The 13186-nt window shown below is 38.9% G+C and overlaps 2 protein-coding genes across 6 annotated transcripts in view; both read left to right on the top strand.

The window, feature by feature from the left end:
• The window catches only part of hoxd3a (homeobox D3a), a 37819-nt gene that overhangs the window by 12430 nt on the left and 12203 nt on the right, over positions 1-13186 (top strand). The window lies entirely within an intron of this gene.
• Positions 3170-5153, top strand: hoxd4a (homeobox D4a). The gene is made up of 2 exons (XM_007890050.2): positions 3170-3696; positions 4153-5153. The coding sequence occupies exons 1-2, from the start codon at positions 3288-3290 to the stop codon at positions 4458-4460; spliced, it is 717 nt and encodes a 238-aa protein (XP_007888241.1). The 5' UTR covers positions 3170-3287; the 3' UTR covers positions 4461-5153.

The following is a 13186-nucleotide window of genomic DNA, read 5'->3' as shown; positions in this document are numbered from 1 at the left end:
AATTTTAATGGGGTTTGTTCATCAATAACTCTTTGGCATTGACCTGTCTGAACGAGTCGAGCAGTAAGGTGAAATACAGGTCACAGCGTCTAACAAATATTGAAATGTGCAGCAGCAATTGGCTCCGCAAATGTGAAATAATTGGAAATGTAAGGAAATTTGGACCTGGAATTATCGGATAATGTTACAGTATCTGGGCATATTGTTTGCAATTAAGGTTTTAAAGGCAGAAAGAAGTAGCAGTATTGCCTACTGCTTTCGTTGGCGCCATCGTTTGTCGAAAGCTATTCAAAGCTCATTTCTTTCTTAATGCTCTGGGTAAACGAAAAAAAAATCCACAGGTAAATAAGATCAAACTTTTGCGGACGTTATGGATTTTGACGAACGTAGAATGATTAAACGTAAATGCTTGGGGTGTTAAAAGGCTAAAATATATAGACGTGACGAGTTGTAGAGGAACAGTTCAGCTGCTCTGTAATAAAACTCAGTTTAACTGGGACCTTTGTCTTTTGTATAGCAGAGAAAACAAGACACAGAAATCAATGAGGAGCATAAATGCAGTTCAGGGTGGAACAGGCCAGTCCTAACGTTACACTGTGCATCCACCGAGATCAAACAGTTTACATTTTAATAAGATCTGTGTATTGTGAAACACACTTAATCCATTTCGTTTGGCGAGGCTTATAATAGATCTCAGGCTGCCTCTTGTGTTTCATGATTGTGTAACTGGCAAGATACAGACACAACCGTTGTGGTTCTCGGCAGAACAGTTAGTTCGAGAAGGCTCAATAGACTTACAGAAGGTCATAAGTGCGACGGTAGCTAAATTGCAAATAATAATGAAACTTTCCGATGTGTTTGTAAATGATTTCAGCCTAAACACCCCCTCCCCCCCCACCCCCCAACCCCTTGCCCTTCAGTATTTTAAACCCACAACGCGTGGGCACTGCAGGGACATTGGGAACAAATGAAAGTGAAGAACCTGCAATGCATTAGAGTTTAGTCACCACCTTGTCCTTAGATCAAGTCGACATGTTTCAGGCAGAGCAGTGCTGGTTAGGTGGCAGATTGCATTGTGCCTTTTTTATGTATGAGACTAGAGTGGGTTTGGTTGCGATCTCACAGGGTTTCAAGCGAACAGTGAGCATTATCAGCTGATCCAGCTTCTTAGAAGTGGATCATACGAGAACGAAACAAACAAACAAACGTTATCATCCTGAGCTGCTATGAGTTTAAGGATATCGTTAATGACTTTAAAACCATTCCGAAAAACCAATATTTGTGCAATTTTGTATCAGTTGCATTTGATGAGCTTTACGAATTATTTAGACCAAGGCGATATTTATTAAAAACATCCTGCGGTTTGCTAGTGGTGGGTTCAAATTATTAGCATCTGGAGCAATTATTGAGTCATGCTGGGGCACTTAGTAATGTTAGCTGAAGCGGATCACTACAAACTGTCTCTGCTATAAAACCTAGCTGAAATACGAAGGATTTATAAACACAGTAACAACTGGCAACTTCTGGCTTGTTGACTGCATGTACAACCCAGCTCTGCACGCTGCTTCATGTTCTGCTGCTGCCGAAACAATTGAAATATAACTGTTTGCAGCCACCTATATAGTAGGAAACTACTTATATTTTTTGTACTGATGAACACCAGTGTTATGTGAAAGCAGCTTCTCTTGAACACTATCTTTCTTGTTTGTAAATAATACACGTGATTAACCCCCGAGAGACTGCTTGTTGCTGAATCTGCTGAAATCGGATTTTTCTATCCTGTACATAATGCATCGAATTAATTTGTAATCCGTCGTCTATATATACCCTGTAGAACCGAATTTGTGTGATGTTTCGGTCACAGATTCGTTTTTAGGGGAGTATATGGTCGATGCAAACACTACGAAAATTAGAAATTCGGTGGCTTTTTCTGTCTAGATTAATTTAGGTCTAAGTAACACAGAGCTACATAATTGGCGATGGCCTATTTTCATATTTCGACCAGTCATTAATATTAGATAGAAAACCATCAAATCTACCTGCTAACAGAAAAGGCTAATATCTGCTCTCGTTTCACCCTAAATATGATGCTAAACATGCTGTATTACTTTTAATCTTGCGTATTTTCTCGCCGGTAAACATAATATTGCAGAGACTTAAGTATTTCTTTCTGAATGTTGCTCGTCTCCATGACGATGACAATTCCTTATCTACAAAGATATTCGCTCACAGTTTTACACCGCGCTTGTTGCAATTGCGATGCTCTCGAATTAAATCGAACCGAATGCGTTGTTTATTAAAAAGCTTTCATTTTTTAAAAAAATAAATTGTACATATCAAAATAAAATACAGTATAATATGAAAACAGCATTGCTGCGTTTGGTTTTTAAAAAAAACACGAGATGTGCTGAGATGAGAAAGATGTAAAATAAGAATTTCGCTGACGCCAGTTCCTACAGATTCGACCAATAAATATTTCCTAATGCAACAAGGTAATAAGACGAGAAACCTCTGTGTTCCACGATCCGGAATTAGTAAACTTTCAGACTGAATCAGTTTTGACCTTACAATGTCCTCAAGCAACACGTGTAAAAAAATGCCCTGCGTGAATGCCTTGTTCTCGCTTCAGTGGGAGTACACCATGTTGTCTTTGAATATCTTTGCCCAAAAGACACTCTCTCGTCTGTAACAGCCTTTAATTATTACCCTCAACTCTGTTATTCCATTTTATTTGGGGCTAACGGGATGTTTCCTTTGTCACTCTGTGTGCCTGGTGTCTCCCAAGTACCCTCTCTATTGTCATGCTCCTCTCGGAAGAAGACAACACATATTTTTTTCAGAAATCAATCCAGTGTTTACCATCCTTTATTCGTGTGAAAAAGGGCCAAAGGAGATGGTGGAAAATGCTCTTGCACAAAACAGCGAATTACCTGAGCAATATTCGGGCGCTCAATGGGTTGATGCCCATTCTCTGCAACTAGAAACGGCCTTTTAAGCGTTTATTTTCCCGAAACTACTTTAAATATGAGTGCACTTGCCGCGCAAAAAAAAAAACAACAAAAAGATGTTGCGGGATTTAGGATCAAAATTCAAGGTTTTCGGGACGAAGTTTGTGAAAATTTGTCATTAGCTGTTTCCTTATCCGGGAATCGGGTTGAACCAAACCATTGGCTCCCACAGTCACATGGGTGACTAACTTTATTCAGTTGACAGCAAGTAGGAGGGCTTTATGGAACGGGAAAAAAGACAACTCGAGAAAAATTAGTATTTTCCACCTTCAGAAATTAATGACCATGAGTTCGTATTTGATGAACTCTAAATATGTGGATCCCAAATTTCCTCCTTGCGAGGAATACTCGCAAAACAACTACATACCTGACCACTCAGAGTATTACAGCCAGTCGCAGGACTCTGATTTTCAGCACCAAGGAATCTATCCACGGTCAAACTACAGCGGCCAGTCCTACAGCTGCAGCAACGCTCGGGGCTCTCCAGTGCAGCAAAGGGGTCATGTGCAGGCACAGCCCGCTCATCAGATCCCCCTCCCGGGGCAACCAGAAGCCGGCGCACCGCTCCAGGTCTCCACAGCCCGGCCTTGCAACCAACAGCAACACAATGCCAGGAACCAAAACGGCACAGCAACTAAACAACCAGCAGTGGTTTATCCTTGGATGAAGAAAATCCACGTTAACAACGGTAAGATCCACTTTTTTTTTGTGTGTGTGTGTGTGTGTGTGTGTGTCTGCGCTTTGCCCGTTACCTCGCCACCCCTGGCAAATGCGTGCGACCCCGTTGGTTTCGGTCTATCGTAAATAACTCCTCCAAAAAGAGGATTTATGAGCGGTTTTTTTATAAAAAAAGAGACCCGCAATTACACCCATCATAAATTTTTATTGCTGAGGAAATAGGCCGCTGGCCATGTGGTTGGCTCTGTGTGAAAACTCGAACCTGGGAGTAACAGGAACATGTTATAAGTCAGATTTTGAAAGAACTTTAAAGTTAAGCTTCAGTAATAATACATTTTAAACTTCTCCCAGATATTCTGTGACAGTGGAGCGTGCAGATTTTAATGGAGGGACTGTATGGTGGAAGTAGCTGGCAAACTTTAGGTTCGGATTTGAATATTTTTTTGTGAACTATTTTGTTTTTCAGTGAATCCTAATTACACTGGAGGAGAACCCAAACGTTCACGAACTGCCTACACAAGGCAGCAGGTTTTAGAACTGGAAAAGGAATTCCATTTTAACAGGTATCTGACAAGGAGACGTCGTATTGAAATAGCTCACACTTTATGTCTTTCCGAGCGCCAGATCAAAATTTGGTTTCAGAACAGAAGGATGAAGTGGAAAAAAGACCACAAACTGCCAAACACTAAGACCAGATCGTCAAGTTCTTCTGCTTCCAACCAACAGTCACAAACTGTGTCCAAGGATCAGCAAACAGATCTCACAAGTTTATAGAAGAACATCATAGAATTGGCTCTCCCTGAGTGTACATATTATATGACATTTCCAGGCAGAAATTGCATGTACCGATATCATGGCTTGTAGTTGCTTTCCTGCTGATTCTACGGAATTGAAAGAACCTCATTTTATGCCGTTCACCATGTTCTTTAATGTAGAAAATGAAGCAAAATGGATCATCACCTTAGCTGCTGTTGAAATAATTGCGACTCTTGTCATTGTGAATTCTTACCAAACAGCACACCTTAGTAACCTTATTAAGTGATACATACTAAGTGGTGAGGACACGGTGAGACGAATACTCCAGGAAGGTACATGTCTAGTCTGCTAGCATGAAAAGGAAAGGCTGCGACGCTTGTTCATGGTCTTTTTTTTATTTTACAATGAAGGCTCAGTGATTTGTTGTGGCAATTTCTGGTTCCCACAACTATTTTTGCTTGTAATTTGTATTTTTGCGATTCCATCTCTTTATGTATATTGTGTTGATATTCGAGATTTATAGTGATCGAGAATTAGACTGTGACTGTGGTTTCTTTATTTAAGACGAGAAAAAAATGATATTTGTAATACTTATTGTGCTGCTGGATGGATTATTGTACAAGTATACGATGCAATATTGCATACATTTTTATGTTCAAAGAATGATACCAAAATTCGTACGCACTACTAAAGTTCAAAAATAAATTTAGTAGTAACAATGTGAAGAGCCTGACTAGTTTTCCTTATTGATATTTCGGGAATAGTTATCATTGTCTATGCTGTAACGTGAAGAGAACTCACATATATATTACCGTTAAGACTAACAAAGCAAATGCCGAGAATTCTTGCGATCTGAAATTCAATAATAAATATTTAAGAAAGCTATTGATACAATCCAAAACAAGACCCCTGAAAGGGAAATGTACCTCGTTGAATCTTGAGAGCAGTACTTTGTGTTCAGGGCGCTTGTTAAAAGTCTGTTTCTCGGTTTATTGGTTGATAAATGAGTAAGCTGGTTACACCAATCTGTGAACGTTTAGTATTACAAGTGGGAATGTGTTTCCTTTCGATTTTTTTTTCTAGAACGGATGAGCGGACAACAATATGACAGTCACACGGTTTAAAAAACAGATAACAGTTTGCACATTGGATATTTTGTTTTGCGAAGAAGCCTTTTCGTTTCTCCAGCCTATTTATCTGCAATGAGCAGTGGTGGTTGATTTACAGAGGTAGAAGACAATAGCCGAGAGAGAGAGAGAGAGAGAAAGAGAGAGGCTTCCCAATTGGGTTATTTACACCTAAACACAGATTGTTAGAAGATACTTGTATCTTGTCTGTTTTAGGGAAGCCAGTGTTGTGTTACTCTCAGAAGAAACGAATCAAAGCTTCCTTAGCACAGCTTCAATGTGATGTGCCAACATTCTCATGATATCAATCAGTGGCACATTGGTATGTAATGGGGATTTCGTACCCAGTTGCTTTATGTACCGCTTTAAAACGGTCACTCACTGCAGGATACCCAGATGCCTTAAACGTATAAATTGTTCGCTGTATTATAAGGGCAAAGCACAATGATATCACTCCGTATGCATTTGCTGTTTTAATATACTCATAACCCCATAAACCAAATACCTAATTCATCTATTTTTCGCTTACAATCCTTCTCAGTATATTTAGTATCAATTTATTTGAGGCAATTTGCAATCTTTGGATGGTACAATGGCGAAAATACTGATAATTTATCAATGCAATAAAATAGATAAAGAATGCAGACGGTAGCTTTAATTGTCCAGTGTTGTATTTAGCAGTAATTATATACAAAGGGTTCTTTTCATACACGTTAAAGAACATGTGCAAAATAAATGGAAATATCGAGTTTCCTGCTTCACACGGTTAATAAATCTACAATGTTGGGGCTACGTATTTTGGCAAGTATGCACAGCATTTTTCCTGAAATAGACCGCACTATTAAAATTATTTACAGAAAATGAATACAAGAGAATAAAGTCGGGGGGGGGGGGGGGGGGGAGTGGGGGAGGGGGGGGGAAGGGGGGGATGGGGGTGGGGGGGTTGGGGGGGGGCGTGTGTTAATGTGTTATCTAATCCACTAAAAGGAAACCGAGCCAAACCAGCAGCCAGGAAATAATTATTCGCAATCACACGGCAATTCTGTGGCAAAGCCAAAATTCCCTCAAGATGCGAGTGGAGAATCAGTATTTGCTCAGAATTTCGATGTTCAACTCCTTTTCGTAGTGTTCAGAAACAAAAGAAAGTTAGCTATTTCACTGTCCCTTCTTTGCCCTGCAAGCATGCAGCTGGCTTAGCTGGATATGGTCTGTGTGAAAAGACGAATCCCACGATTCTTTGTTCTTTGTGGGGTCTGCCGTGTAGTTCTCAGACTTGCACATGACATTACTATAATATATCCACGTCGCGATATTATAAATGAGTGATATTCTCCATCCCATTTAAATCATTGTTTCCAGTACAAAACCCGCGGTAAGGTTCACGCATAGCGAAGATGTCCTTTTCTGACGCCTTCATGTTGAGAAGCTGAAAAGGTATTTTACTGAAGTTCGGGCAAACTGCAGAAACAGGTTCACCAAGAGGACAAATTTTCTATTCGATTAGCTGTATTTCAGCCGGGAGGACTGACCTCTAAACCCTTGACCTTTTGGACTCAATCCTACCCTTCGCCTTTTCTATGTGTTTTAACACAGACACCATCCAGCTGAAGCCAGTTGAAGCAGTTTCTCACGTATGAACTGTTCTACTTTCTATAACTTGTAACTTCTGGGCCAATTCGCAGGACAAACTGTCTTGAGTGTGAAGCACAGTGCCAATCAGCACCCACTTTCCTCGCTCTCCCATCTCCAGCTAAGAAAAAAAACGCACCCCATTCCCTCCATTGCTTGTGAGCTGAATCTTTGCTGTCGGAGCCCCCGTTAAGTCAAAAGTTGCTGATTTACTCGACTTCAAACTTTGCTAATTTTCAACTCAGTCTGGTCCTGTTTCCCCGTTGCTCTATCGGTTCAATACAGAAAACGGGCAGCGAAGACGTTCCTCGTCTTCTTGCATTTGCATTGAACATCGCAAAAAAAAAACCTCCGTTGAATTATTTAGGTCGAAATTGCTCTGAAATTTAGCATCGGGGGCGCTCTCCCGCGCGCTTTCCAGAATATTCTAAATGGTGTTGCAAGGGTTTGCTGGTATTTGTTTCGAACAGGGCCAGATGTTGTTTACCAATGCCGAAGAGAAATCTGTTCACGTCCTCTTAATTATACGGTAAAATAAATACAGTTAAAAAAAAACTACACCCGAAATGAATGGTTCAGAAATGCATTAACAGACTTCGATTGCAGCAGGTTTAAGGCACTCTAATTCAGAATCATTTTCAAACATTATCAATTCACATTCAGATTATGGGTAACATTCGCATAATTTGGTCATTATTCATCTTTTTAATTAAAGGAGGCACACTTGGAGACCGAGTGTACACAACACCCTATTGTGTAGGTGTTCCTGTTTGGGCGCTGTTAATGCTAGAATTATAATCTACAATCTCATTTTATGTTATTTATATGAACCCTTCCAACGACCACCCCCACCCCCCCACCCCCACCCAAAGAACCTAAATTATTTGGTGTAAAAGTTTAATTTGCTGAGATCTTATTGCAATTGATGAAATATGCGACCAACTCGGGAGGAGGGGATGTGCAATATTTTAAACGAACTTCTTTAGGATTGCAAAAAAAAAGGTGCTTTAATCATTGAAACGGACATCCGTTGTATGCAAACCACCCCAATAACTGGAGATTAATGACCAGCATGTGTTACAGGGTTACCTTTTTGAAGCTCCACTCTAGATTGTGTGAACAAATAGATATTAAAAGAAGCTCTAAGCAGTGTATGACTTTGACTTTTGTGCAACACCTTTCTCCTTGAAAAAGAGTCTACATTTAACCGCAGTTCCCACCAAGGTCAATTAATAACGTCTCACATTCACTCAACAATGTAATTTATCAATATTTAAGCTATGCTGCAACATGTATTAATGCAAGTACTGGTGACTATTTATAATTCAAAGTTTTAAGACCAGATATGTAATTATTCTCAAATTCTTTCACTATATCATTTGTCACGTAAGATACAACGTAAAACATGGAAAAAGTAGAGGGTATAAAAGTCAACAACATCATGATTCTGAACTGTTGTATTATTCAAAATTCATAATGTCACATATAATGCAAGTCACGATCAATCAGCTTGCATATTTATGTATGTGAATATCATGTCCCTTCCCACGAAACTTATACAAACGTGTTTTTTTGTGTACACCTATGTATTCTAAAAATATGCGTATGGACGCGTGCATGTGTTAATATACATGTCCATTTATTATGGTCGACACAAATACCCTTATATTATATCTTCCTTTCATCAATTATTCCTCAGAACTATGAAAAGAATTTTAAAACAGCTTCGTTCTTAAAACATCTTCATAAAGTTTAACTTAAATTAATAATGTCCACTATCATGTTGTATTGCTGTATATACCGCCCTGCCGCCTCACCTCTGGTCTATAAAGAGAAATAACTGAGAGAAAGGTAACGAGTCGATAGGGCCATACCATAGGCTGGTCATTCAAAGTGGGACAAAGCTGATGCAGCCCAACGCTTCTAAACAGCCATATTTGTTAGTCTTTTCCCTTAAAATTTCAAAACATATTTACCGGCCTTAGGTTTTTTTTAAAAAATGTGAGCGACTTTTGCATTTTGTGAACTCAAATGTCCCGAAGAGCCGGTAAGATTTTATGTATCCTTTTATACTTGATTCGGCCACGTGATTTACTAAATAATTAATGCAGTACGTCCCGAAAGAAACACGGCGTCGTCATTAATCGGCCAAGCAAAGGACTCTATCACACTTGAAAAGTGAACAGATCCCAAGAATATTATATACAAATGGTCCGCTATCACACGTTGCTGCACTAGCTCGTTACCAGCAACTGAAAAATGGAGGTTTGGTAGGTAAACATTTTTAGTTTTGTTTCCAGTAAGATAGTAAATGAATGTAACTGTCATATATGTTTGATGAATAGCGCCCTTTGCTTCCTACTCTGTGCTACCAGGCGACAGTCATAAGTTGTAGCAGGCAGATATGCTGACCTTCTATTCGGATTAGCTTTAACATTTTGGAGCAACAATGATAAACTTCAGGTGCAAAAATTTGTGTCTATTGCATTTTTGGGGGGTAAATGCAAGCGAGCTGGGTTTATTATTAAGGCGTAGCTGTGTGTCATGAAATGGCGTAGATTTTACGGTTTAGTTGTTCTTTATTGCAAACAATGCCGGCTGTCATGGCATCTGCTGCCTATTTGTAGAAAGCGAAATAGAGGCCTGAGCTTATGTTGAATACCATGAGATTATATATTTTGTTTTCTTTGAAGCGTAATGGAAAGTCTGTGAATGAGACTGAACCAGAACAACTGCAGTGGTACTGGAGTTCTCAGAAAGTATTTTCATGCGGATGTGGTACTTTATTATTGCAGTCGGTGTTTTGCTCCAGAAGATGAAATAAGTGTTCCATTTTATTCTGTGATTTTTGCAATAACATGACTATTTATTCCCGACAACGGGGATATGAAGGAGCATGCACTAAACTAAAAGCGGATGCTTGATTCATTTGAACAAATTATAGCGATTTCGAAAGCCACAACGAGGACAAAGTATTATTATCACTTGCTGGTTCATTTTATATGATTATGATATAGTCCAAATACCATCTGATCAACTTTAGAAAGACGAAGATTAGGGCAAGATGTTGGTGCATGTTTATGTTGATAAATATAATATATATAAAAACAATATAAGATACGGGACAATTATGAGATAACCATAATCTGTCCTATTCAGAGTCATGTGCAGACGCTTTATTATTGGAATAAGAACAAAATGTCAGCAAACATTTTATTTATAGCAGAGCAGAAATGTAAAAGGAAAGACAAACCCAGAATTCCAACCACATCACATCAGAACTAAAATTACAAAGGGGGATTACAACATTATAAAAAATCTATAAATATTCTTCAATAACGGTAAATTACAGCTAATTACAGTGCAGTGTTTTAGTGCTATTTCGTAACTACTCTGTCCCTAAACCTCTCTCTGTAAAGGTGTAATTAAACTGTACAAATTACTGTGGTAAATACAGATGTCTTTGAAGAATTGTTTTATTAAACTGGCTGGAGATAGTTTACAATATGAACCTCGGCATTTATTGCTTCTGTGCTTTTGTCAAAGAACACTCCTGCAAAATTCAATTTATGCTGTCGTCACGTGTATAAAGTCGACGTTCGTTTCCTTTTTTAATAAATTATGCATTAAAACAATAACCTATTAATTCAGTTATTCGCCGATGACAAATGCAGCGTTGTTTTACTGATGACAAAGCTGCGGTTGTGCCACCAAGCTGCTGTTTTTACCGACTATCACTTCAATTCATAATCATCCACGTTAGCTTCCAGTCCAGCAAAGGGAGCAGGTAGACACGAATCGATGAAAACGCTTTAATTACAACTTTTTTTCATTAAATCGAAATAAAGTATTGTGGTGTGGGGGGTCAAAAATTCCCAACCCCGTTATAAATCACCACTTGTAATTCCTGAAAGGGTTCGAGGCTGCTGGGGGCCGGACGAAGATTGTAAATCTTTCCTTTTTATTGCTCTATGAACATATGCTGCGATTGAAGACATCGAGGGTCCTCACTTAGCTATATACTCCATAAAGCCGAGTTCCCACCATCCGATAGTATAATCATTTCCCTCGCTTCCTCTTCCAGTCTATTCTCAAACACATCAGCAAAAGGGTGCACTCGCCGTAATATAACGCTTCATTTATATTGTTAGTGTGGAGCTATGTTAAAAAAAAGGAACTACTTCGAAATCTGTAGCCAAGTGTGGTTTGCAGACAATAAACGACAAGAAGATCATTTATTCTAAGTAATCCAATATCATTTTATTTCACACAAAACAAAACAAAAACGGACATTGTAACCTGTGCTGCACAGTTCAATGTGAAACTAAAGCCATACAAACGCCATTTAATGGTTTTATTTTCTTTTAAATAATTTATATTGCAGTAATTGCAAAGCAATATTTCTATAACGACCATACAGAGCCACAGAGGGTAAAGTAATTTAGATAAATGTTGCGTTAAGCCGACTCTAGGTGCAATAAGGTCATGCATTACTGTCAATAGGAATGCCTTTTATTGCTATTAAATTACAGACAAATGTTTCATATATTAAAAACAGTTTGAAGCGGCGTTTAAACAAAATGCAAGGCAATTCGATAGAATGCAACTAAAAATTAATTTTCCGTAACTTAAAACAGTTACAATACACAATTTTAAAATGTTGTAAAGGGGAATCAAATAAGGAGACAGAAAGATTCCCGGAGACAGAATTCAAACGCTCGGCATTGTGATACACCCATAGAACTAACAGTTGGTATTGCCTCCTTGAAATAAATTGCTTATCCTGAAAAAAAGGGAAACCTCATGTTAGTTTCTGGTACAAAGACATCAATTTAGCCACATAAAAAAATCACAGTGAAGTACAACAGTTATCTACGCTCTGCAGACGAGGACATGGGATTTCACATAAATCTTATATGTTACCGAATTCTATATTTCTAACTGTCTAACCGCAATTAATTGTTCAAATCTGGATCAATGATATATCGAAAGCCCTTTTCAGGCACGGGCTTCAACGTTTTACATCCACAATATTTAACCTAGTCGTATTTATAGCATTTCGAACAGTATATCCATCCCGTTATTCTAAACCTTTGTGTGCGACTGTGAGACCAATTGATATATCTTGCTTTCGAAAACAAAATGGCCTTAAAATAGTATATTTCCCTACAAATATATTGCCCCGATTGTTCCGAATTAAAAAGCAAGATACAATAGATTTTGTTCAATTTTGGACACGATGTGGGGGGGGGGGGGGGGGGGGGGGGGGAATATAACACAAACAGCAAAATGGGAGGATATACGATATATATATATATATACAACCAAAGATACCACGAAAATGCAATGAAAATATGCCCCTATTGTCTGACTAGGTAAACGTGATTTTTTTCCCCAGCAAGAGGAAAGAATGCTTTAACGTGTGCAATGCTTTTGTCAGTGACAGCACAGAATATTTAATTTTCACTCCAAGCTCTCCGTTTGGCGTTAACGTACGAAGTGAGTGGAAGCCCCCAAAACAATCCGTATTAAAGAGATGTGAGTGAGGTAGCGCTGGGCTCAACTTACTGGCTCAATCAGAGCAATCTGGGAACACAGATCACGTGAACAAATATGCCTGTATCTTAAGGCAGTGCCTATATTTTCTGATTATAAAAGGTTTCCGTTGCAGTACACAATTCATAAATTGCAACTTTTTTAAACGAATACCTACCGTTTTATAAATACTTCCCCCCCACCACCACCCCCACACCCCCCCCCCCCCCCTCCTCCTCCTCCCCGGACACTTGATTGCAAAGTCTTGATTTGAATTTAAACCTAAAGCACCCTCTCTGTGTACGGCGTTTTTTATTGGTAGCTGTCCCACAGACTGAAGCCATTTCTATCGGGAATACCGTCTGCATTTGGTATCGAAATGTCTGTAAAACCGCAAGAGCAGGTCTAAGACAGCATTGTCTGCAGACAAACGGCGGTGGATATTATTCGCAG

This window comes from Callorhinchus milii, unplaced genomic scaffold, assembly GCF_018977255.1.
Source record: "Callorhinchus milii isolate IMCB2004 unplaced genomic scaffold, IMCB_Cmil_1.0 Scaffold6, whole genome shotgun sequence".
Taxonomy (NCBI): domain Eukaryota; kingdom Metazoa; phylum Chordata; class Chondrichthyes; order Chimaeriformes; family Callorhinchidae; genus Callorhinchus; species Callorhinchus milii.
Note: the sequence above shows the minus strand (reverse complement) of the source record. Positions and strands in the feature narration are given on the sequence as shown.